This window comes from Budorcas taxicolor, chromosome 2 (genome assembly GCF_023091745.1).
Source record: "Budorcas taxicolor isolate Tak-1 chromosome 2, Takin1.1, whole genome shotgun sequence".
Lineage (NCBI taxonomy): Eukaryota > Metazoa > Chordata > Mammalia > Artiodactyla > Bovidae > Budorcas > Budorcas taxicolor.
In genome coordinates, this window is record NC_068911.1 from 120,925,735 (window position 1) to 120,953,145 (window position 27,411).

A 27,411-nucleotide genomic window follows, 5' to 3' on the forward strand; every position below is an offset into this window, starting at 1 on the left:
ACTGAGTGACTTCACTTTCTTGATGGATGGATATAAGGGGCCTTTATTCTTTGACATGTCAATTAACTTCAGGGAATCTACCCAAAAGAGAACACATCTAAACAGCCACAACAAATGATCAATACAAGAATATGCTTATATTCCACTGATGATGAGTACATTAGAAGAAATCCATTACTGGTAGAAGTTTGTTTGGTAACTGCTATTTGTTTTCAGAAGTGCAGGACTATCACTAACAAACATAATTGGGACCTAATGATATTTTTCTGGATTAAGAGATTGTTTGAGCTGAATGATTAGCCTGCTCTAGGACTAGAAGCTGTACTAGGTGTCTAACCTCACTACTTGACCACTTTAGTGGGAAGTTAAATTCAGGCAGCTAGGCGACACAGGGCATTCCCTTTAGGAAATTCCTGCCATTCACCTCTCCCCTGACTCTAAAAGGCAGAGTTAGCATCATTCAGAGGCCTTGAGAGATTTGTAGGGAATAAGATGTGTCTGTGACTAGAACGCACTTGTGGCTGCCAAGGGGAAGATGGGTGGGGTAAGGGTGGATTTGGAAATTGGGTTTAGTGGATGCAAACTGCTATATGCAGAATGAGTAAACAACAAGACACTGTATAGCACAGTGAACTATGTTCAATATCTTGTAGTAAACCATAATGGAAAAGAACATGAACTATATATTTATTTATTCATATATATGTATATATATACACACACACCCATGTGTAACGGAATCACTTTACTGTACAGTAGAAATTAGTGCAACATTGCAAATCAACTATACTTCAATAAAATACATCCCCCCCCAAAAAAAACACGTGTCCATGACTATGTAGAGGAGAATATTGTCTTACACTTACCTGAAGAAGTTTACTGACAGTATTGTAGAGATTAGTTTAGAATTTAAAAGAGACAAATGATAGTGGTGCTAAATGAGAAGTTGTTGGCTATAAAAATTCCAAATGGCTTTCATGTTGTAATAGCTGTTCATAATCTAGAAGGTGCTCCAGGCTTTCTCCTTATTCATCTAGTAAAAGTGACTCAGCACATGGCTCAGCTGAGCATATATATACACACACACACACACACACACACACACACACACACGTCTCTTTTCCTGTAACTTCCTCAAATAAACTGACCTGTTTTCTCACACTTATGCGAAGAATTATCTTCTTCCTGCTTCTACTATATATATACACACTTAATACTCCCCACTTCTGGTCCTCTCATGCACCCCTCAATCTTTATGTTACTAAAAATACTCTTAATATGATAAAAATACGGCCACTGTCATTTGCTGCTTCTGATTTTGTATGATAAATTTGGCAAGCATAAAAGGCTTTTAAACTCTACTTCTACTCATTTTTGTTGCCTCACCTCCTTCATATCCCTGGCCCTCTCTGTCCCATTTCAAGTTCAGAAATGACTCACTTTTCAGGAATGCCATTTTGTTAATTTCTCCAAGTTTTTGCGAACGCTATGCCATTTACTGAGAAAGCTGGCTGGACATTCACTCCTGTCCTTCCCCACTTCCTTCCAGGAAAGCCTCACCTTCCTTATGAAACCCTCACCTTCCTTATGAAACCTTTGTTCTTTTAGCTATTCTTTTCCCAGGCTTCCCTGGGAGCTGGTGTCAGTGGCTTTCCACATTGTAACAAAATTTTCTCAAGTGTACCACTTTGAAAAGTATCCCAGGTCTTGGCATTAGTTGACTTGCAGTACATCATTACTCAGTGAATGAATGCTATTATTTTTATCTCTGGATCCCTAGAAACTTCTGATGTTTCCTATCCCTCCACTGCCCTAGGTCTTTGATGACTTTTTGCAGATAGCACTGTGATCCACAAAATAGGAATGGAAAACAATCTTGTGGCTGAATCTGAACAAAGCTAACATATTTTTCCCTTTAAGATCTTACTGCTGGATGTGGAATAATCCTGAAATTAAGGTCAGCTCCAGGTGATTGTTTATATCAGCTGTCAGATTGCAGAATAAAAAATGGCTTTTATATATTTGATTTTTATTGTTTTCCAGGGCAATGTCACTTTTTCCTGCTCTGAACCACAAATTGTTCCCATCACATTTGTCAACTCCAGCAGCAGTTATTTGCTGCTGCCTGGGACTCCCCAAATCGATGGACTGTCAGTGAGTTTCCAGTTTCGAACCTGGAACAAGGATGGTCTCCTTCTGTCCACAATGCTCTCTGAGGGCTCGGGGACCTTGCTGCTGAGGCTGGAGGATGGAACCCTGAGACTCGTGATTCAGAAAATGACAGAACGTGCAGCTGAAATCCTCACAGGTACTGTCTGCTGACAACTTCTAGATCACTTTTTTATTCAGCCAAGTCAACACATGTTTGAGATTCTGACCAAAACATACAGGCTCCAGCTCCAAGGGATGTGGGATAATCAGTTTTCACAAACTTCAGGTTTGAAGATCCAATAGTTTTTTAATTCTTAAAAAAAAATTATATTGTAGTATAGTTGATTTACAATGTTGTGTTAGTTTCAGGTTATACCAAAATGATTCAGTTATACATATACCATATACATATACATATATATATTCTTTTTCAGATCCTTTCCCTATCTAGGTTATTACAGAGTACTGAGTATAGTTACCTGGGCTATATGCTAGGTCTTTGATCATTATACATAGTAGTGTGCATCTGTTAATCTCAAACTGCTAATTTATCCCTCTCTCCCCTGTACATTTTCCCTTTGGTAACCATGTTTGTTTTCCAAGTCTATGGGTCTGTTTGTGTTTTGTAGATTTTTACATTTGTGTCATATTTCAGATTCCACATATAAGTGATATCATATGATATTTTCTTTGTCTGACTTACTTCACTTCATATGGTCACTTAATCTTTATCTATGAAGATTGGAAAGCACATCCTTTTACAGCAGTATATATTAGGCCCTAATGTGTGGCAATATGGAACAGAGGTATGAACCATACCCTGGCTCTTCTATCTGCCTTTACTTTAACATGGAGCTATGAAATTTTCTCCCTCCTTCTCTACTTGTTATATTACTGTCCTTCCAGAAACAGCATGTTCACTTAGTGACGAGTACTTACAGAGGTCAGACTTACATGCAGACATTGGACTGGAGGCTAAGGCAGGCAGGTAGGTCAATGAATCGTCTGAGAAGCCTTCCTGGCTCTACAGTTTGAATCAAACCCCCTCTTCTGGGCCAATATCTATCCCAGATTACATGATATTGCATCTTTCTTTAATTTAAATATCTTTCTTTCCCCACTGGACTGTGAGCTCTGTCATCCAAACAAATTAAAGAAATTTGAGTTAGGGAGCAAAAGACATAATTTAATAGTTAAGATCAGGTCAGACTATGGGAAAGCTTCAGAGTCAACGGATGAACAAAAACCCCACTGAACTTCTGTAAATGACAGACGCGTCTGGGTCTGCAAGTCAATCAGGAGGGTCCAAAGGTGCCTCTTCCCCTTATCAGTCTGTGGCCCTAGATTAAGTTCCTAACTTTGTCTCCCATGTAAGACTGTATTAGGTACCTATAGCTGCATAACAAATTATGCCAACATGTAGTGACTGAAAACAGTATGTGCTATGTCTCAGTTTCTAAGAGTCAGGAATCCAAAGGCCCCCTGACTAGGTAGTTCTCGCTATAATCAGCTTGTTAGTAGGGGCAACGATCATCTCAAGTCTCAACCAGGATTAATTCTGCTTGCAGGCTAACTCACATGGATGTTGACAGGCCTCAGAAGATTCAAACTTATCCCCATGGCCTCTCCAGAAGGCTGCCTCATTGATAGGGCAGTGCTATTAATCCAGAGTGAGTGACTTTGGAGAGAGTGAGAAAGAACCCTCAGGACAATGCCATGATGTTTGTGTATCTCATAGAAAGAGTAGCATCCCATCATTTTCAACATATTCTGCTCACTAGAAAAGAGAATAAATCTAGCCCTTGCTCAAGTAAAGGGGATTATACAAGTGTTTACCCAGCAGGAGTCTTGGGTCATTGGGACCATCTTAGCATCTACCTGTAATAGGAGATGGAAAAAAAAAAAATCTTTATGTTACAAGGCTGTGATGGTAATTGAAAATGAAAGTGTTAGCCACTCAGTTGTGTCCAACTTTTTACAGCTCATGGACTGTAGCCTGCCAGGCTCCTCTGTCTTTGGAATTCCCCAGGCAAAAATACTGGAGTGGGTAGCCATTCCTTTCTCCAGGGGATCTTCCCAACTCAGGCATCAAACCTGGGTCTCCTGCATTCCTGGTGGACTCTTTACCACCTGAACCACCATTAGATTAAATGGATCAAACCTTCGACACAGTGCTGAGAAGCTGTTTAGCAAGGTTCTCTTTCTTCCACACCAACTCAAGATCTATGGTGAAAATAGGCCTCACTCCTCAGAGTCATACAAATGAGTAAATTTGCACACTCCTGGGACTTTTATAAAATTTCCAAGATTTCCAGTCATGGGAGGTGAGTTAATCTCTTAGAAACATACCAGTTTTCATGTGTAGAGTTAGAAAATTTAAACCTCAATCCTTATGTGAAGAAGAAAAATGGTGACCTGGCACTGGGCTTTTTCTCTTTAATTGGTGAGATGGTTGAGTGCAGAGACTTGTATGCCTCAGGTCAAAATGCAGTTTTAATAAAGTACAGGCCCCAGTGGCACTTTGCTCTAAAGCATTCAGGTGTTACCTGTATTATTAAGCATGTGTAAGTCCATTAAAATGTGTTTATGACTGAGAGACAGGCTGGTAAAAGCTGCCCCATTACCCAGCTACAGAGGGAGAAAAAAAAAAAAAATCATCGGGTATTTTTAACCTGTCTCTCAAAAGGATCAGACAAGGAAAAGAAAGTTTTAAAAACATTCTGATGTCTATCTCAGAAAACTTGTTTGCTTCCTTCCCCAAGAATTTCCTGAATTTTGGAAATTATGAATTTCTTTCACTTTTCTTTGAAATGGATTAAGGCTTTTTGTCTCCTGGTGTTTTTCTATTCCAGGTAAAAAACAGATAAACAAATAAACAAAAAAAGCAAAAGGACAAAACTGGTTTTCTCCTCCCTTACATTTCTGATCAAACTTGTTTTCCAAGTACTTGAGATCATATTGGCTTTGTAAGAAGTGAAAAACTCATGTGAGAAATCAGAAAATAATAACTGTTGTTCTGAAAGTTTTTGAGGGCCCTTGGGACTACTCTTGACACTTAGTACTGCATGGAAACTAGAAACTAGCACCACATTTTATTAGTTGAACAAGGAATCCAGATACTTTAAGATTTACTTGAGACTAGTTCAGGTATTTCTAATGTCCTGAGTCTAAAAGGAAAGATGACCCCACAGGAAGGGCAGATCATGGATGCCTGGCACATTCACTGCTATTACCAGAGCTTCATATAGTGTGCATAGCTTTGGGGAGGCAGATTATTTTGTGCATTTTTGCATTGAAGATCAGGAAGAGAAGTCCAAACTAAGTCATTCTCAAAATAGAAGGGTTCTGAATTTATTTGTTCTAAGGGATGAAGTTTCAGGAAGATGAAGGACAGTAGTGCAACCCCTCCCTTGTATTCTACTTTCATTTCTATTTTTGTCATCTTCTTTCTTGAAAGCTTTGTGCATGTGGATATGAGGAAGGGTCAAGGGCACCCTTTCACTGTAAGTGATGTGACAGTAGAATCAACAAACACTGTGGATCTCTTGCAGGTCAGGCATTATGCTAGGACCTTATCATATAATACTACAGAAAAAAAAAAAACAAAACTCATGAAACATATGAAGTGATGCTTATTTTACCAACATGCAAAAGAGAAAATTGAGAGTCAGAAATTAAGCTCTCTTGACCAAGGTGTTCAAGCTCAGGCTTTTCCTTTGCACTCTTGGTCCACAGTTTTCACACTGTGTCTTACTGATTCTTACATTGATTTTTGATATTCTCAGTTGCTTGAAAGTGAAAGATGCTCAATCATGTCTTTGCGATCCCCTGGACTTGTAGTCCACAGAATTCTTCAGGCCAAAATACTGGAGTGGGTAGATTTTCCCTTCTCCAGGGAAAGAAGGGAAGATCCTTCCCAACTCAGGGATTGAACCCAGGTCTCCTACATTTCAGGAGATTCTTTACCAACTGAACTATCAGGGAAGCCCAATACCAGTTGCTTAAAGACTTCAAATATAAAGAAACTCTGCTTTAGCTGAAAGATGAAATGACAGTAGGTTATTAAAGAAAGTAGCCTGCATAGGATCTAAAGTTGGCTTTTCCCAAAACATTTTACTTGGTGGCCCCATCAACAGACAGATTTGGAAATTAGATGGAATTGACAGCAGATGATGAATCCGCTATCTTTGTAGACTTTAGCTAACATTACCTGTATACAATTATAATGTAAGTTATGCATACCTAACACACACGTATGCTACTGTTCATTGAGTATATGGGACATAATTTCCTCAGACCTTTTTAAATGCTCAGTGATGATTCCTTAGTAAAATTATCACATAATTTTATGTATATCATGTAAATACAGAGGGAACTGGGCTTTCCAGGAGGTGCAGTGGTAAAGAATCCAGCTGTCAGTGTAAGAGACACGGGTTGATCCCTGGGTCAGGAAGACCCCCTGAGTAGGAAATGGCAACCCACTCTAGGATTCTTGCCTGGAAAATTCCATAGACAGAGGAGTCTGGCAGGCCACAGTCCATGGGATCGCTAAGAGTTGGACATGACCGAGAACACACGCATGCACGAAGGGCACTAAGTAAGAGCCTAGATATTTCCAGAGACTTCGCCATGCACTGGACAGGTTTTCCCATATTCGTGTGACCTCTGCATTGCAAACTCCAGCTGGAAATCTGAAGGCTGAATGGGAATGGGGAGGAAGCTTTCCAGGAGTCCCGCTGCCGGATGAAGAGCATCATCTCCCCCTTTAAGAATCAGAGCAGCCAGTTGAGCACATCTTAAATAAATACACACCTAGACCTCCTCCTTTATGCATTTCAAACCCTAGTTCCTCACCACTTCTTCCCAGGAACTGCATGTCTTGGGGACCACTTTCTCAGGTCACACCTGCTCCTGGAATGATTAACAACAGATTCTATATTTGAATGTAGGATGGCTGCCATTTTAAAAGACTCTTAAAAACATGCTTAGGATGTAGATGTTATTGTCCAGACCAATCTGGATGACTAAGAACAGGAACTTGTATAAAAGTAAAGAAGACCACTTGGCTTGGTCAAGCAGAGTGTTTTGAATTGCAAGTGAAACATTAAGTCATCTGAAGAAAAGCTGGCACCATTATAATTATTCTGTAAGTGGCCTCACATTTCAATGTTATTTTTCTTGTGTTGATGGGAGAAGAATGGGGAATAAGAATAGGAAGAAAGAGATCTGGGGCTTCAGTCCTAAAAATTGGAAGTATGGGTTTTTTTCTCCTCTAAAGTGAAGTCGCTGAGTCGTGTCTGACTCTTTGCAACCCTGTGGACTATAGCCCACCAGGCTATTCTGTCCATGGGGTTCTCCAGACAAGAATACTGGAGTGGGTTGCCATTTCCTTCTCCAGGGTATCTTCCCAACCCAGGGATCGAACCCAGGTCTCCTGCATTGCAGGCAGATGCTTTATCCTCTGAGCCACCACCCCTCAAAACATCAATTTCCCACTGAAAAGCTAGTCTGGGCAAAGTCCTTGAACACAGGCCTTAACATCCAGGACAACAACCTCACTGTGTTCTTCATAGATGCAGACTCAGTTTTATTATTTTAGACCACACTGTACTTTGTAGCTGAAGGACAGAAGTGGTCTAGAATTATTTAAGTTCCTTCTAAACCTTCATGAGTTCCTAAAGCAAAACAGGAGATCAGCCATGTCTTCAAGGAAACCATCAACTCCAGAGTCTTCTTTTGACAATGGAATAAGTAGCCTTAATTACATGTATTCAGCAGGGCCAATCTCCCTGCCAAAGATCACTTTTCTCAACTCCTCATATTATGTTGCATTTTGGGGGGGAAGAATGATAAACTGGGCTTTTTTCATACAATGATTTTTGTGAATGAGATGCTTGAACAGCCCAAAAATGTCCTGCATGTTTTTCTTTGTGACCCATATAGAATTAGGTGCCAAGGATCTAATCCTGAGAAGTTGTGTTTTGTTTTGTCTTATCAACCATCTTTAATTCACACTAGGATACTCTATATGTGTCAATGTTATCAGGATATTATAGGACTTTCAAACAATGTTAGTAGAGAAAGAGTTGTAGGTACCAGACCTACTGATGGTGAAGAGAAAACAAGACAGTCATAATAAGGGTCTTTTAATGTGAGATAGACTTTGTCACAGATGAAAATCTTTATATGTGTGTTTTACTGCAGAAAATAGAACACACCCCAGTAAGGCCAAATGGCAGAGAGACTGTCTAATGGCTTTTCATTAGAGAATATTCCCTCCAGAGCACATAGCTACACAGTCTGCTGCTCCGACGTACTAGAGGCATCAAACCCAGGGTGGAATTTTCAGGAGTAAGTAATGAGTCTCCGCACAATTGAACAGAACCCAGAAGATGGGAGAGGGAATCTTCAGACAGATCTAACCTGGCAGTAGGGACCTGCAAAACGATTATAAGCAGGAAAGACAGAAGGAGAAAACCAATGACCGGGAACAGGACAGAATCTCTAGGCCAAAAGACACATGATGAGCAAAGATCCGGAAATCAAACAGATGCTACAAAAATGCTTTCAGTGGAGGCAGATGGCTTCCTGGAGAGACAATTTCAGGTCATTCCATTGAATCTTTATATACAAGTAATAGTGTTCAGCATCCTCAACCACCTTACATTTTCCAGTAGTTAGACACCAGGCATTCCAGAATTACTAATTATGAGACAATTCCTTCTAATCCATCATTAATTTTCTATATTTAGAAGAATTTTGGAGCTGACTTGTTCTTTCTATAGCTGAACATAGGATGAAATTTTAATGGCATAGCCTTTGATCCATAACCATCATGGATATTATTGGATGTTTAACATTGCCTTTATTTAAATTAAATAAATCCCCCTAGAGCTGTGGTCCACATCATCTCACTTATTCTTTTAGAATTTATATCAATTGATATTTAAAGAAACCTTCCTAAAGCCAACCAACTGCTAGTCTTCTGGTTCTTTTCTTTTGTAGCTTTGGCCTAAGTATGTATTAGTTTGCTAGGACTGTCATAACAAAATACCACGAATTAGAAGACCTATCAGGCTTCCTCAGGTGCTCAGTAGTAAACAATCTGCCTACAAGGCAGGAGATGTAGGGGGTGCTGGTTCAATCCCCAGGTTGGGAAGATCCCCTGAAAGTGGAAATGGTAACACACTCCAGGATTATCGCCAGGAAAATCCCATGGATACAGCAGCCCGATGGGCCCCAGTCCATAGAATCACAAGGTCAGACTCACTCTGTAGGAGACCTATAAGAAATTTCCTTTCTTCCAGTTCTTGAGGCTAGAAGTTTAAGGCATGGTCAGGGCTGGTTTCTTCTTGGTTTGCAGAGGCTGTTTTCTCCCTGTGTCCTCACATAATCTTCTCTCTCTGTGCCCATCTGTTTCCTAATGCCCTCCTCTTATGAGGGCACAAGTCATATTGGCTATGGGCCTACTCATAAGACTTCATTTTACCTTTATTACTTCTTTCAGAGTCTTATCTCTAGATATAGACACATTCTCAGGTATGGGAGAGGGCTAAGACTTCAACATATGTATTTGAGGGGGCACAATTCAAGGTACTGTACTGTAAGATTAAAATTATTTTCTTTATTTTCTGTTTGTTTTATACGCTAGTTGTATTTTAAAGTATTATAAACCTATTACAGTACAGTACTATATAGCCAATTGTGTTATGTGGGTACCTGTGGTTACTTTGACTTATAAACAAATTGGACTTATGAATGTGCTCTCAGAACAGAACTCATTCATATATATGGGACTTACCTGTATGTAGAATGGATCAACAACAGTGTCCTACTATGTAGGACAGTATTCTCTATTCAGTATCCTGTGAAAAACCATAATGGAAAAAGAATATGAAAATAATGTGTATAGGTGTATAACTGAATCACTTTGGTGTATAGCTAAAGTTAACATAATATTTTAAATGAACTATACTTCAATAAGATAATTATAAAAAATAGTATATATTAATCATGTGTACATGCATGCATGTGTTCAGTTGTATCCAAATCTTTGCAACCCTATGGACTGTAGCTCGCCAGGCACCTCTGTCTATAGAATTCTTTAGGAAAGAATACTGGAGTGGGTTGCCATTTCCTACTCCAAAGGATCTTCCTGACTCAGGGATCAAACCTGTATCCCCTGTGTCTCTTGCATTGGCAGGAGGATTCTTTACCACTGAGCCACCTGGGAACCCTGTATTAATCATATATCTCTATAATTGGTTTCTCAATGTTCTTGTCACCATGGACTGTAAGGATTCATGGGAACAACAGCACTGCCTGCCTTTTCACCACTATTTGTCCAAGGCCTAGTCTAACACCTTGTTTATAATAGGCCTTCAGTAACTATTTGTCTTATGTATAAATAAGCATCTGAATAAATGAACTACTAGAAATGACCTCCAAAACATTTCCAAAGGATCTCAAATTAACAGTGGAAAAAGAGTTCACAATGGTTTTTAGCCAACATCCATGTTGCAACAGTTCTATGAGGCACCATGTGTCAAGCCCAGGGATGAGCTGTACTCAGGGGAGATACTAATTAGAGGCCAATGGGGCTCCCAGAGGTGGGAGACGGCAGGGAGAGCTGTGTCATAAAGGATGAAAGTGCTCACTGGCGTTTGCAGAGCATTCCCCAATATTGCCCTTTTTCATAGAATCTGTTTATATATCACCACCATCTGTACATCAAGTAAACATGATGACTTTGTGAACCTCATCCTCTGCTTCAATTAAGCTGTCATTAATGCCTGTGTTTTAGCTAAGATAATGCTGAGAAAATCCCACTGGTGAGGGCAAACAAATATTAGTAGATAGCCACAGGGCCATGGCTGTCTCCACAAGCTGTCTGACAGAGCCCATAGTTCAAGTTTCAGAAGACAACCATATGATGAGACACTCCACTTTATGTGAACTGAGAAATGCCATTGCCTTAGCTTTAAGATATCAAGCAGAGGTTGGGAATATTTACTAAAGGAGTGATCTTGTGGGCCGCCATAGCTTTTTCAGGTCTCAGTAATAATGGCAGGAATATTTTATTTCTTAGCTTACTCTACATTCTTCAGCTTGCTCAAAGGGGAAACAGGGAACTAGATTTGTCTAACAGGGAAATAATCTCATAGTCAAAACTATTGTCATTTTCTTTAGTCTTTCGTGTTTTATACTTTAATAATTCTCTCATACTTTGCCTCCACCTGTTACTCAATGCATGTTCCTGTGTCTGATGCACAATGAGGCCAAACAATACCAAGATGTTGGAGTCTGGAGCAGAGAAAGTTTAACTGTAGGCCCAAACAAGGAGAACAGGTGGCTCGTGTCCCACAAAGCTTCAAACTCCTGGAAAGATTTCAGCAAACCATTTTTTTTAAGGCCAAGTGAAGGAGGGGTGTGGTTGGTTGTTACTAACTTCTTGGTGTTGGAATCCATTGCTTTTGCAGCTAGCCACATAGGCCAGGTCATGATGTTCCTGTAAACCTCCACCAGCACAGTTGTTATTCTCTGTGCTACAACTTTTTATCTCTGTGAATGGAAAGGTATCGTGGCTTAAATGACAGAACCTTGAGACTGGACCATCCTGTATATTTCAGGCTATAGGCAATATTCTTAACTTGAAGTAAAAGCAATAGAATTCAATGGTTAAAGTACAAGAAGCAGATCTAGTATGGAGTCAGATTTGTTCTTCCCTATTACACAGTTTAATTCAGAAAGCTTTTGTAGCATCTGTGCTCTGTTGGTACTGTACTCGATTCTGAGGATGGAGGGCTGCTGCTGCCGCTAAGTTGCTTCAGTCATGTCCGATTCTGTGCGACCCCATAGATGGCAACCCACCAGGCTCCCCCGTCCCTGGGATTCTCCAGGCAAGAACACTGGAGTGGGTTGACATTTCCTTCTCCAACACATGAAAGCGAAAAGCGAAAGTGAAGTTGCTCAGTCATATCTGACTCTTCACGACCCCACGGATTGCAGTCTACCAGGCTCCTCCATCCATGGGTTTTTCCAGGCAAGAGTACTGGAGAGGGTTGCCATTTCCTTATCCAGAGGATGGAGGGATTGGTCTCCAAAAGCTCATAGGTGCTGTTGAAAGGGACAGTATAGAGCACTGATAATGCAATAGGACAGATGCTTCTAGGGCACAGTAGGAGTGTAAGAGAAGAGGGACCAGGAAGGCTGAGAAAGTGAAGGCTTCCTAGAGGCAAGGAAAAGCTTGATTTTGAAGAATGAATAGAATTTCATTAAACAAATAAGGAAGGGAAGGATGTGCCAATGAGAGGACACAAATAGGAGAAGATCTGGATGTCTAAGACTCCACAGGTGGCTTAGTCACAGATACAAAGAAGCACAGGCAAAATATGAAGCATAATTTTGATCAGGGACGCCAAAGTTTGACTGTCTCCTAAAGGTGACAGGGAGGAGCTCCTCCTCCTGATAGGGAGGAGCTGTATCTGGCTATGGAGCTGACCTTCATTTTTATCGTGTAGACTTTGGAACCAAGCACTCAAGTCTATTCTAGAGACACTGTATCTTCACCATCAACTATGAACACATCACAGTTTTTATCTGACTCCAGTGTATGTCAAACCCAGCTGTTCTCCTTCCAGATGCTGACCAAAGCTTCTGAGGATCCAGGTTATCTTAACATATGAGCTAGCCTCTTTCACAACTAGGAAAGGTTTAAACTATGATTTATTGTCCAGGTGCCAGGAGGGCCCAGCTTCTGACACTTGGCAGTGGAGATTCAGCTAGTCTGACACTCAATCAATCAAGTAACGTTTGGAGAGGGCAGGATGTTGCTCTGTTGATACCAAGGGGAATACTAAATTGCCATGAAGAATCTGACCCACAGGAACTTTGAATATCATCAAGGAGATAACACTTACAGAGATGGATTGTTAATTAATGGTACAAGGCAGTAAATAATATGACCTAAATGAATAGATCAGACAGTGGATATTTTTAGAATCCATAAAGGAGAAATCTCTATGTACAGATCTGGCCTAGGAAAACTTGCCTTTTTCATTTCCCGGTATATTAACTTACTGTTTCAACCATTCAGTTCTTTTTATGCATCCTGTACTATGCTGCTGCTACTGCTGCTGCTGCTAAGTTGCTTCAGTCGTGTCTGCCTCTGTGCTAGGTGACTGCAATAGGAAGTTAAGAAAAAAAAAGCTTCCTGCTCCTAGAGTTAAAGAAAAGAAGTATTGGGACAAAAACTGGGCATTAGAGGATAGTGAGGCAATTTGAATAGTCAGAGAGCTGGGAGAATAGCATACAGGTGAGGTGGAGGGTGGAGGAAAAGCACCAGTTAGCTTAGTGCATTCATTAGGAGCATAATGAATACACTAGTCCAGCTAGAGTAAGAAATTTGTGTAGGCATACTGAGAAATAAGATGGTAAAGACAGATGGGGGCCTGATTACAGAGACATTAAGCATCAAGATAAGTATTTGACTTTCATTCTCTGGGCTCTGTTGACACACTGGAGGGATTTTTGCTGTAAGTTTTAATAATAACCTTGCTCTTCCAATAGTTCAATCGAGCAAGTTGTCTTGTACCAGAAAGAGATCAGGGGCTGGGAGAAAGAGGGAACCCATCAGAAAGATTCCCAGCTCCCTAATAGGGGATGGAATCAAAGTTGTAGAGGAAATTTGAAGAAATATGTGAATTTAATTCACCATATGAAGGAAAGGGTTAATAGAATTTGATAATTGATGGATAAGTGGTATTCAAGAAAAAGAGGACAGACGACCTAAATTGTGGCATAATGGTGCTAATAATTAGAATATGCTCTTTTATGATGTGATTGACATTTTAAGACTGCCTTATTCAATTATTTAGATATTTCCCACTTTGTTCTCTCAAAAACTGAAATTACCTTTGAATTGTTAAGTAAAGGTTGGTATGAAAGGATACAGAAAAACAGCTGAATTGAGTTTTCTGGGGAAGATAAAGCCTAGAAACTTCTAAGTCAAGCCAGGCAGTTGTGTCTCTGTAGATGAAGAAGGAGTTGAGAGAGATTAAGAAATCTGTCTAGATTGTTAGAAATTATAAGTGGCAGGGCCTTGAGCAAGGGGTCACAGGTGAATAAATGCAGTGGGGAGATCTGTAATAGGTTATTTCCAGGATTGGAAATAAAATCTTCAGGACTGTGCTCTGGCCTGGACTGTAGCTCTGTGTATCCCACTGTGACTGTACGGCTGATGGTTAGAGATGCTGGGACAGACACCTGACTTCAGAGGTTCTGTCTTCAACTCGTAAAGAGAGACCCTGAAATCAGATGAAGGCTGAAATGCAAAGACCTGTTAGGAACTGGACTGAGAATGGGAGAAGAAAAGGGAGTGAAACAGATAGAAATCAAGTGCTTGCTTTCTGAGACTCTGCAACCTCAAGTTATTCCTTGAAACCAGTGATTCTCAACCAAGGAAAATTTTCCAGTCCCATCCACCCTGACCTCCCATTCCCACATTTTCATGCAGGGGACTTTTGGCAGTGTCTGGTGATGATTTTTTTTTTTTTTTTTTTTTTTTTAAGGACAAACCTAAATTTATAGTCTTTCAGCATGGCCAAATATTGTGCTAAGTATATTCTCTGGTGGCTCAGACAGTAAAGAAATCCGCCTGCAATACAGGAGACCTGGGGGTTTGATCCCTGGATCAGGAAGGTCCCCTGGAGAAGGGAATGGCTACCTACCCACCCCAATATTCTTGCCTGGAGAGTTCCATGGACAGAAGATCCTGCAGGTGGGCTATAGTCTATGGGGTTGAAAAGAGACACAACTGAGCTACTAACACACAAGAATATTCATATACATTTATCATTTTATTTTTGTAAAACTCTGAGGTTGGTGGTGTTATTCTTTTTTTTCCCTTTATTCATTTTTAATTGCAGTATAGGTAATTTAAAACGTGTTGTTAATTTTAGGTATACAGCAAAGTTACATGTAGTATACTTACATACACACACACACACACACACACACACACACACATATATATATATTCTTTTTCAGATTGTCCTCCATTATAGGTTATTGCAGGATATTGAATATAGTTCCCTGTGTCTGCTATATAGCAGGTGCTTGTTGGTTGTCTTTTTATATATCATAGTGTATATGTGTTAATCCATATCTCCTAGAGGAAAACATAGGCAGAACATTTTTTGACATAAATCACAGTAATGTTTTTGGATTCATCTCCTAGAGTGATGAAAATAAATGCAAAAATAAACAAATGGGACCTAATTAAACTTAAAAGCTTTTGTACAGCAGAGGAAACCATAAACAAAATGAAAAGACAACCTACAGAATGGGAGAAAATATTTGTGACTGAGAAGGGGTTAATTTCTAAAATATACAACAGCTTATATAACTCCATGTCTGAGGATATTTTTGGTGCTGGGGATGGGGGCATCCCGGGAGTCAGGGATGCTGCTAAACATCCTATAGAAAAGCATAGTAGAGGACACCACACCCCCAACAAAGAATTATCCAGTCCCAAATTTGAGAAATTCTACTCCCTCCCAAGGCAAAACCTTACTGCTAAAAAAAAAAAAAAAAAAAAGATTCAGGCTGTCAGAATACTTCTTAGCCACCTTGAGTCTCAGTCTTAATAAGTGTGAACTATAAATTGTTGTGAAGGTCTCATTATAAACAAGTATTAAAAAACACACAAGATGCTTGGTAATTATATTTATCTAGAAAAATAAAATCAAAGTAGAAAAGGTCCAAGGTCAGATCTACGTGGACATTTTGAGAAATAAAAGTTGAATTGTACCTTAATTCAATAGAAACTTGAAGTTCCATGAAAGAACAGAACTAAAGTTTGAACTCAGTCTTGTCAAAGGGAAGGTTGCCTTGTGAGAACAGAAGTGGTGCAGTTACTTAGGAAAGATTGAAACAGTTCCTCAAAAGGTTACATATGGAGATACCATATATGACTCAGCAATCCTGCTCCTAGGTGCACACCTAAGAGAATTAAAGACCTAAGTCCACAGAGAAATCTGTGCAGGAATGTTCATAGTGGCATTATTCATAATATCAGCAAAGTGCAAGTGACCCAAATGTCCATCACCTGGCAAAAGGATGAACAAAATGTGGTCTGTCCACACAATGGAACAACATTCAGCCATATAGGTAGACAGATAGACTGATACAGATAGACGGATACAAGCTGCTAACTACAATGAACCCTGAAAACATTATGTGAAGCAAAAGAAGCCAGTACAAAAGGGAACATAACGTATTATTTCATTTATAGGAAATCTCTGCAAGCAAGTCCATAGAGACAGAAAGCAGATTATTGGTTGGCACAGCTGGAGGTGGGAGATTCAGGCGATTGGAGACTGATATCTAAGGTTACAGCATTTCTTTGGGGGCTCCAAACATTTTAAAATTGATTGTAATCGCAGCCTAACTCTGTGACTATACTAAAAATCACTGAACTGTACTTTTTACACAGATAGATTGTATAGTCTGTGAGTTTTATCTCAATAAAGCTGTTTCAAAAATATAACTAAATAAAAGCAAAGTTAAATTCCACAGCAGAAAATAGAGGTAGAGGTAATTGGCCATCAGAATGATTCCTGGAGCAATGCAGGGTTCGCTTTGGAGTGCGGAGAGCAGAAAGCACTCAGCCTGGGTGCCCGACCCCTGTGTTTGAATTCTGGGTCTGCCCGCACAGTAGCCGTATGACCCTGGACAGCCTCTCCAATTTTGTTTTAGCTTGTGTAACATGCGGGCCCTAAAACTTGGCCTCTGGGAATATTGTGCAAATTCAGTTCAGTCAGTTCAGTTCAGTCGCTCAGTCGTGTCCGACTCTTTGCAACCTCATGAACCACAGCACGCCAGGCTTCCTTGTCTATCACCAACTCCCGGAGTTCACTCAGACTCACGTCCATCGAATCAGTGATGCCATCCAGCCATCTCATCCTCTGTCGTCCCCTTTTCCTCCTGCCCCCAATTCCTCCCAGCATCAGGGTCTTTTCCAATGAATCAACTCTTTGCATGAGGTTGCCGAAGTACTGGAGTTTCAGCTTTAGCATCATTCCTTCCAAAGAACACCCAGGCCTGATCTTCTTTAGAATGGACTAGGAATTACATATTCAAAGTGCCTGGCTCATTGTAGATATTCAGTACTGGTACTGTGTATTATTAGCTGTTTTTACAATTGGGCCGTGTTTCACATTTCTTCTGCAAGTTCGGTTGCAAGGATGGAAAGTGTCTATTTTTATATTTTTTTATGAAGAAAACATTCTAAACCTCTTTAACCCTCTCTATGAGAGACATTTTATACCAATGCCTTAGGCTGGATTCTGGAACTAGGAAGCAGTTACTTTAAATAATGAAGGGTTGTTGGGGGGGTGTGGAAAGAGAGGTGGAAAAGAATGAAAACATTTCCTATCCTTTATCTCAGCCTAAACAGTTTGATAGTAATTAAAAATAATTACAAATGTTGCACATGTTTTTTAGAAGCTTCACAAATTCTAGGACTTTACATAAGAAAAAAGAATCTATGATTCTGTCATTCAAGCTAGTTCCAGTGTTTTCTCTTTGTTGTCATTTTTAACAAAATGGGAGCAATATCCTACATACTATATTTCACTTACTAGGATATCACTACCACTCTTAGGATTATGATTTTAATGACTACATTATATTTCATATTATTATTATTAATGGTAGTTAAACTTTCATTTACAATAGTGACAAAGAAGGTGAAATACTTTGGACTTAATTTGACAAGAGATGTGCAAAACCATACAAGAAAAATGTTAAAACACTCATGAAAGGCACTGAATAATACTTGGACAAATGTACAAATATATCCCATTCTTGAATGGATAACAGCATTATAAAGATATCATTTCTTCCTTAGGTATAAATTTAATATAATCTTTGTAGTAACATAGCAGTTTATTTTATGGCATTAGATGCATTATACTAAAATTCATATAGAAAAGCAAACATTCAGGTTTGTACTCTGTATTATCAAATACAATACATCTGATTTACCTAAATTATTGCTGTTGGAAATATTAGCAGATGTGAGTTTTCGCTATCATAAATGATATTATAAACAATGTCATGAACTCTTCACCATAAACCGTGATTACAGTTTTGTTATTATTTTAGGATTGATTCTTTGAAAGAAAATTCGTGGAAATGAGGTATTATATTTTTAGGGTTTTTGATACTTGTTGGTATACTGCCTTCTAGAAAGAATGTATCAGCCTTTGAAATTGCCTGATTCCTCTATATCCACTAAAATAAAGTGTATATATATATATATTCGATTCTTTGCCAGTCTGGAAGATGACAAATATTATTTAATATCACTTTAAAGTTCAGAAGTTTTATGTTTGTTATCATCCAACAATCATTGCAGAACCCAAGCCCTATCTTTTAAGCCTCAGCTTTTAAATCACCCCAAAGTGGCCCTAAAAACCCTTTTCTTCTGTGCCCAGAGGAATTTCCCCAAGAAGGTTCTTCTCCTCAAGGGTAATGCTTTCCTGTCCCCTTCATTGAAAATTTGTATTTTTTTCAGACCTGCTTAGCTCAGAGAGGTTTTTGGAGGAAAGTAACCTGATAGAATTGATTTCCCCTAATTTGTGAATAATTAATAACACTTAAACCTGTACCTTTAATAGACTGTTCTTAAAAAATAAACCTGAAGAGGCTCCAGAGGTGTTATTTTGGATCCATTAACAGAAGGATGGGGACAGAGAGCCCAGGGAGAAGCAGATATTCAGAGAGAGGTCTGCCACTTCACTCGCCTTGGAATCTGTGCCCAGGTCAGCTCTTCAGAGCTGGTCTTGTTTTTCTTAGCTTCTTTCTTTCCTCTTTTGAAACCTCTCATGGATTACTTCTCAACCCGGGCTGCACAATTGAATGTCTGGGGATCTTTGAAACTTCCAAGGCCTGTGACCACCCCATAAGTCTGCCTTAATTAACATGGTGTGGGGCCCAGGGACCTGTCTTTTCAAAATCTCCCTAGGTGATCCCTTTGTGTGGTCAGCAGCAAGAACTACTGTTCACATAATTTTCTTCGAAGAGCTAAGATTTCACACAGGCTCCCCCTGCAGGGACTAGGGACATTGTAGGAGAAGATCAAAAGAGATCAAATCAAAATGGAAAGCAGACCAGAAAGAAAAAAAAGAAAGAAAAGAAAAAGAAAACATCTCACCAACCAAGCAATCCCTTATTGTAACCTGAAGCTTTTAAAGACAGATAGTGACCTGGGGAAGGGTGGGGACCGCAAGCCAGAACATGCAAGCTACAGCCCCAGCCCCAGTTCCCGTCCTGCCTCCATACTGAACACACCTCTTCCTCAGACCAGTGTCTTCTGTACAGCGACCTGATGATGTGTCTGTAATTAGATGGCACACTCCCCCTGACCTCTGTCTGTATCTTCTTTCTACTGTGTCCCTAATGTTTAGCTGGGCGGTTAGAGGATACTTTTTGGTGGCTCAGATGGTACAGAATCTGCCTGCAGTGAGGGAGATCCCTGGAGAAGGGAATGGCTGCCATACCAGTATTCTTGCCTGGAGTATTCCATGGACAGAGGAGCCTGGCGGGCTACAGTCTGTGGGGTCTCAAAGAGTCAGACATGACAGAGCGACTTTAATTTTTTTTCACTTTAGGGGCTATTTTCACCCTATCTGTTGAGCTAGTTACTGACTCCCTTCTAGCCTAGCCTATGGTTTACCTGAAATGAAATCTTATCTGTAATGCAGAGGTATTTAAATTGGTATGCAAATAGCCGTAAAAGGAGTAAAGACCCACCACTGGCTATGCTGCCCAATGCCCCTGACAGAAGTCAAATATTCAGCACCAGGAAACACCTGACAGATCCTCTGCCTCATTAGCAGAATTCCTGTTGCTGGACCCCACTGGCCTTTTGGGAAGAAATAGGGCCTCCAAGCTGAGCAGCTTCTGTGTTCTCCTCTCCACCCAAGGCAAATGTTCAGGGCTGCAGTGATCACTGGCTGGGAGGGAGCTGGCCCTTACATCTGGGTTATTCGGAACAGATGGAGCACAGCTGCCCCTGTGTATCACAGCTGGGCTCCCAGCCTGGTGCAGTGCTTTCCTGGGGGCAGCGTCTATGGCCATTGGATGGCTCAGGGGCAGGGGCTCTTTAGTAGCCTTTCTAAGAAGCCCTGCAGACCTCTAGTCTGATTTTCAGTGCTTTCTCCCCAGCTGGTTTCTCAGGGACTGTCCCAGTAGGCACTATAAAGACTGAGCTCCAGAAATAGCTCCTTTCTGTCCCTTCCTCTCCATTTTCACAGATGCTACTTTGCCTGAGACCCCCATCATTCAGGGGCCTGTGCACATGTCAGGCCTCCCCCGACCCCTCTGCCCCTTTCTGCTTCCATCCTTGCTCCTCCTTGTTCCTTCTATCGGCCACCAGAGTCTTTAAATGTGTGCCTCCAGCCAGGTCATCCCCATGCTGATGTTGTTCTTGTTTAGTCACTAAGTTGTATCTGATTAGTTTATAACCCCATGGACTGTAGCCTGCTAGGCTTCTCTGTCCGTGGGATTTCCTAGGCAAGAACACTGGAGTGGGTTGCCATTTCCTTCTCCAGGGGACTCTTCTCAGCGCAGGGATTGAACCCTCATCTCCTGCACTGGCAGATGGATTCTTTATCACTGAGCCACCAGATTCTAGATCAGTGATTTCATTCCTGGCTGCACGTTAGAGTCATTCAAGGGACTTTTAAAAAATGCAGATGCCCAAGGTCCCTTGCCCAAGCGATAGAATCTTGGGTAAAGTGCCCTCCAGAATTCTTTGTCCCAGGATAATGGTGAAACACTTCCTTAGCCTGGTACATGGGGCACCTGGGTGACCAGACCCTCTTCCCATATAGCTTCCTATTGTCCTGTACTACGTTTCATTCCAGACCTTAGGCTCTCTGGCCCCTGGAACTCTTTAGAAATGAGAAACTCTTACTCAGTTTTCACAGCTTCCTAAAATTGTCACCACTTTTTCTGTGAAGTGTTTTTGAGACCCTTATGTTGAGTTAGGTCTTTCTTCTGTATCTTTGTACTACTGATTCACCCAGTATTACAAGCGAGGCTGCTGTCTGCTTGCTTCTCTAAGCCACTAGCCTGCAATTCTCCAAGGACAGTATTTTAGGCCTCTTTGCCTAAGTCTCTTCCATCTAACTGTGGATTATCCCAGATGAAGTGACTATCCACTCTCCTAAACACAGGGGCAGGTGAGAGGCATGCGTTTTATGGTTGCTGTTCTGTTCTTTTGTTTTAGCAAACATTATTGTCTACTTTGTGACATGGACTGTCCTACAGGCCCTACTACATTAATGGATATAATTCTCCCAAGACCCTAGAAGTACAATCATTTTCCCTATTTTGCAGGGGAGGGAAACTGAGTCAATAAGGAAAGGCAGGTAACTTGGCACATAGCAGGGCACAACACATGTCTGTTGAGTGAAGAAATGGGTGGCTCTCTGCTCTGGTTACAAACAAATCTTTGTGGCCGGACTAGATATTAGGACTATGTTCGTTTCAGTGAACATTTTGCACAGACTGAACCTTAATAGATGATAAACATTTTGTAGGGGGGCTTCCCTGATGGATCAGAGGGTAAAAAATCTGCCTGCCAATGCAGGAGATGTGGGTACAATCCCTGGGTCAGGAAGATCCCCTCCAGAAATGGCAACCCACTCCAGTATTCTTGCTGAAGAATTACATGGACAGAGGAGCCTGGCGGGCCACAGCCTATGGGGTTACAGAGTCAGACACAACCAAGCAAGTAACACTAACAATTTTGTAGGAAATAGTTGAGACCCTCGTGACTTAATTCCCAAGGCACTTTCCTCAACAAAGGAGGTTGGCAGTGTGGTGTAGTGTGAATCAAAGGCATCCAGGGCAAAAGGACAAGAGAGAAATATGCTATAAATAAACACCCACTATGCTTACAACCTACATACCCTGGGAGCTTTCCTGCCTGATCTCAGTGGATCCCTTACCAATGATATAGAGTAAGAATTATATTTACAGGAGATAAAACCAGAGCTTGGAAAGGTAAGTGACTCGGCCAGTGTCATATAATTAGTTAAGGAAAAAAATTGAAATTAAACTGTTAGTCTGTTATGCCCCTTTAACAGGAGGCTCCTCTGCCTGGTGTATCATTGGAATCTCCAGCTTTCCTCATTTACTTTTGCCTTTTAAAAGCAGTTTTATTTTACTAAAAAATATATATTCCATGTTTAGAAAAATGTGAGAAAACTAAAATTGCCTATAATTCCACTACTCAGAGATTAAAAATCACTGGGAACATTTTGAATTTTTTTAAAATCTTTTGACTCTGAATTTATATATCAATGTCAATAAATGTTTTCTATAGCTTTGTAGTATATGAAGAAGTGTTGTCCTGTTTTTCAAACCAAACATATTAGAAGTGGTTAAGCAACACCCTTTATTTTAGGCATAGATGAGTTTATTTTATAGCTTAGTACATTGTGAATATTTGCTTGAAGCTCCTCCCAAATTGTCATTTCTTCTCAGTGTCCCTTGGCGCTTGAGATGGAAGGCCCTTCTCTGCATTGTTGCCCTTTCCCTAATGGAAACTTTACAGCACAAAAGCTGTTACAATGTGTGGCACCCTCAGAGTCTTTGGCATTCCATTTCCCCAACTTATTGTCCAAGTCAGGGGTTACTCTTTCCCAAGTTACCAGCAGAACCAGCTGAGATCTAGGCAATTGAAGGCCTGAGTGGAAAACAACTTATAGGTTTTTAAGGCCTTATTTCCATTGTATTGATTAAAAGAAAGCTCTTGGGCAGAAACTTGTTAACTGTACTATTTATTTTATTGCAAGCATGCAGGCTAAATACTGAGGCTAGTTGTAAGGGATCTGATAATCTTCTTCCTAGGCTCTGAGACCTAGTGTGAAGGTATATTCTATGGTTCAGCTCCCATTTTAAAAAGAAAACAGTAGAATTAAATGGTAAAAAGAAAATGATGACTCCTGGGAAGCTGCAAAATGAAGAGTGTCCACTCTAAGTATGTACATGGACCACAGCAGGCAAGAGAACTTCCCTTACTCTTTGCAAACCTGCCCGAGTTAATCATCACTACGCTTGTCCTCCCTGTGTTTTTTGCAGGAAGGGACTTGAATGACGGCTTGTGGCATTCGGTTAGCATCAGTGCCAGAAGGAACCGCATCACTCTCACGCTGGATAACAATGCAGCATCTCCGGCTCAGGACACCAGCAGGATGCAGATTTATTCTGGAAATCGCTACTATTTTGGAGGTAAATTCCCCAGCTTTTGAGGTTGAAAAAAGGAGGTAGGGAGAATGCAGTGGGCACTTATTTCACTACAATGATTCTTTCTGTGCCAAATTGACCATTCTCCCAGTACACACACACACACACACACCCCACATCCCTATTCTCAAGCTCAAAATAATGAGAAGCAAACTTTTCACAGCTGTACAAATTATCTAGGTCAGTGCTGAGGGGAAAAAAACATCTAGCTATAAGAGCTGTTGTTATGTAACACATCCAAAGGTGATTTTTTGTAGCCATGCCAAACTCTGTGATCATATTCCAGAGGAGAAACTCAGTTGAAAACTCGGAGAAAGTCTACTGAGAGTCAGCAGTACCTGAAAGAGAAAAAATTCAGATGGGAATGTACAACCAGTATCCTCAGCTTTCTCCGTCACTTCTCAGCTGATTTGCTTTCTTAATCCCCAACCCATCCCTTCCTCACATCCCTGGAGGCCATGCTCATGGAGGGGAGCTAGAGGGAAGACCTAGAAGGGCCATGAATTTATAGCTCCACAAAGAGCAGCCCCCTCCAATGCTAGGAAATTTGGCAAATATGAAAAGGCAAGGGCAATCTGGTAAGCAGGAGAAATATATAATTAGGCTTTATTTTTATAGCATATGTGTATTTTTATTTAATTTAAGGGTATTTTTCATTAAAAATATCCATCCCTACTTTGTCAATTGTTGGTATTATAGAAACAGTCTTTAACGAGTAATTAATCTCAGTAGCTGTCTGACCTTGGGTAACACACTCGTGGTCCCTGAACTTCCTTATCCAGACTGTGGGGAAACAAAGCAGAATTGCTGGGAGAGTTCAGTGAGGTAAAGATTGAACCTACAACATCGTGCTTTCTACATTAGAATGGGCAGACTGGTTTCACCTTTTGTAAATACAGGCATCTGCTGGGACTGGTCTAAAGAGAAGTATCCTGTAAAAAGTACAGTCTCTGAAATAGAATTTGTAAATCACTTCTCTCATACCATTGACATGGGGTTATCTTTGAAATATAAAAGGGACTTTGCACAGAGGCAGTGTACACATTGGGGTGTCCTGGGAGGGAAGTTGACTGGAGTGATTCCTTTGTGGTTTGATTTTAGGAACCAGAGCCTCTGTCCTTCACTCCAAATCTCCATATGTGCCCAGATAACAAATTCCTTTAGAAACGGAACATTTTCATCCTCTGTAAATGTTTTATGTGTCTTACATCATTTAATTCAGGCAATAACTTTATGAGGTAGATAATTTTAGCTCCATTTTACAGATAGTAACACTGGTGTATGTGTGAGTAGTAGAAGCAGGATTTAACCCTAAATCTGAGTTCTCCATGCCCTACTAGTGACAGCAGAATGACATACTCTAAAAACGGCAAAGGAAAAGTCTTGGGGGCCCCAAAGATAAAGCTCACAGAATGTATAATTTCGCATCATATGCAATGTTTCATTGACACAGAATAAAGCAATCTTATATTTATTTCTGGGGGAAATAACGTTGAATTAATTATGCGATTTAAGCATCCGAAATGCCTCAAAGGCAAAATAGCTCCCTTCCCCCAGTAGAAGTGTTTTTAGACGCGGGTCTTGTGAGACTCCAGGCTGAGGAGGGAAGATTTATCTGAGATCTGAACAGTGTTTAAACAAATGCCCCACACATAGACTGTAAACTTAAGGCAAGTGAAAAATGAGTTTGAGTAATAATCGTCAACTTACATAAATTCTCTCTACAGCTTCAATTAGAAGTTGTAGCATCTCTCTTCATTTTATAGTGTGCCTGTGAGCTGTTAACCAGCTGCTGGGCTTCAGCCCAGCAGTGACTGTCTATTAGAGATGGCTGAAATAATTCCCAATTATTTATGGGTTATTGCCATGTTTTCAAGCTTGCATTCCCATACGCTCTGAACCTATTAAAACCATTGGATGGAGTTTATAAAGAGCACAGGAACCCATGCACGTCTGTGACTCTATACCTGGCAATGTGAAGTAGTTATTCTCTGGTTGCAACTATGCTCAGTTAGTGTGATGCATATTTTTAAAACAACACCCTTTATAAAGGTATGGCGTTAAACTTTCATATATGTGATTACAGCACTATAACTGTGCATTTAAACTCTTAGTTCCTCTAGCATTTGGGTTTGCTTTACACATCACTTCAAAATTCCAGTTATATTCCTGTATATACTTTTCTCAGGAACTAAGCCTGATAATGCTGACAATTAACCAGACAATTACTCTGCTACCGTTCTTACCCAAAGCATAATTTTCTTTGAATGTGTAATTCAGAATTTAATTGTTCATTTAAAAGTGTGTTTTTAAGACAGAACTGCAATTCCCAAGTAGTTATGATATGTTGCTTTCTTGGGCTGAGTGAAGTATACCACACAAAACAATAGCAAATGGCTTACAAATAGGGAAAAAAGAAATGAGAATGAGATAAATGCAGTGGGATCAGTATCCCCTGTACCATATTTTGTTTTCTGTTCGATACAGTGATTAAGTATGCCCCATTTTGTACCAGTTTTGTCCCATCTCTGAGAATGCTATGATTTACAACAAAAAAAATGTGTGTAATGCTGTGAATGAAAAAACACTGAAATAATTAGATCTTAAGGTCTTCTGTCAATAGGTCACTAAAGTAATGACTGATCTTTTCAGTATTCTTCTTAATTTTTTTTTTTCTCTGTCCCACAGGATGCCCTGACAATCTCACCGATTCCCAATGTTTAAATCCCATTAAGGCTTTCCAAGGCTGCATGAGGCTCATCTTTATTGATAACCAGCCCAAGGACCTCATTTCAGTTCAGCAAGGTTCCCTGGGGAATTTTAGTGATTTACACATTGATCTGTGTAGCATCAAAGACAGGTAATTATTGTTTCTTCTCCTCTGTTCTCCCACCCTGTTCCCATTCTCACTGTTCTAAATATGAGTTTCTTTCACCAAAATTCAAATCCACGGACATCAGCCACATTAGATATAATTGAGTCGCCTAATGGAATATATTTCTGAAAGGATTTCAGGCCCAGGGAAAAATGTTTTAAATAAGTTGAGTTTCACTTGTAGTAAATGGGATATGCAAATTAAATCAAATACAAATTTGTGAAAGGATTAAAATTTTATGCATAAACAACATTTGATTACTTTGAAGTTAAGAGGGAAGTGAAAAGGAGGGAGGAATTGCAGTTAGGAATAGCATTGTGTGTCCGTTCACACAGACAGATGAAATCAAGCCCTCTGGGATTCCTGTAACAGAGGTTTTGACAGGGTCCAGTAGTTCGGTGACTCACTGGAAGCCTGATCTTTGCTGTTACCACCCCTAACCCACTGCTTCTTTTACCGGTGGAGATCAGACCCTGGACAGAGAACCGCACTTATATTCCACAACTTAACACATTTAGCAACACTTTTTTCCCTCTTCATTTCTCCTGGCCTCTAGCTCCTCTTTTATTTGATGTTTCTGAATATGAGATTTTAAATAAGAGATTCAGAGACTCGTTGCAGGAAATGAAAGAGGAGGGGTTCTGAATTTTCAGCAAAGTTACATATGTGGTCCATGTGTCCTCTCTAGCACTTTATCCCCTTCCTTCTGCCAGTGCTACTCACCCAGGTCAAGATGCCCTTTCCTGAATGAGTTAGCAATACGTGTTAAGTGTTTGCCTCTGTGTTGCTGCTATAGAGTTTCTGCTTATGTTTCAGGGAATTAATTAGACATCACCATAAAATGCTATCAATGTCCAAGAAGTATACCTTTATTTGTGAGATCTATGACAGTGTCGGAGAAGGCAATGGCACCCCACTCCAGTACTCTTGCCTGGAAAATCCCATGGACGGAGGAGCCTGGTGGACTGCAGGCCATGGAGTCGCTAAGAGTCAGGCACGACTGAGTGACTTCACTTTCACTTTTCAATTTTCACTTTCATGCATTGGGGAAGGAAATGGCAACC

General features: G+C 40.3%; 1 protein-coding gene across 1 annotated transcript in view; it reads left to right on the forward strand.

The window, feature by feature from the left end:
* The window catches only part of CNTNAP5 (contactin associated protein family member 5), a 1,081,620-nt gene that overhangs the window by 586,282 nt on the left and 467,927 nt on the right, over positions 1-27,411 (forward strand). Inside the window, exons 8-10 of the mRNA XM_052655589.1 lie at positions 2,044-2,308; positions 23,308-23,457; positions 26,161-26,332. Of these exons, the coding sequence (XP_052511549.1) occupies positions 2,044-2,308; positions 23,308-23,457; positions 26,161-26,332 (587 nt within the window). The remainder of the gene's footprint in view (positions 1-2,043; positions 2,309-23,307; positions 23,458-26,160; positions 26,333-27,411) is intronic.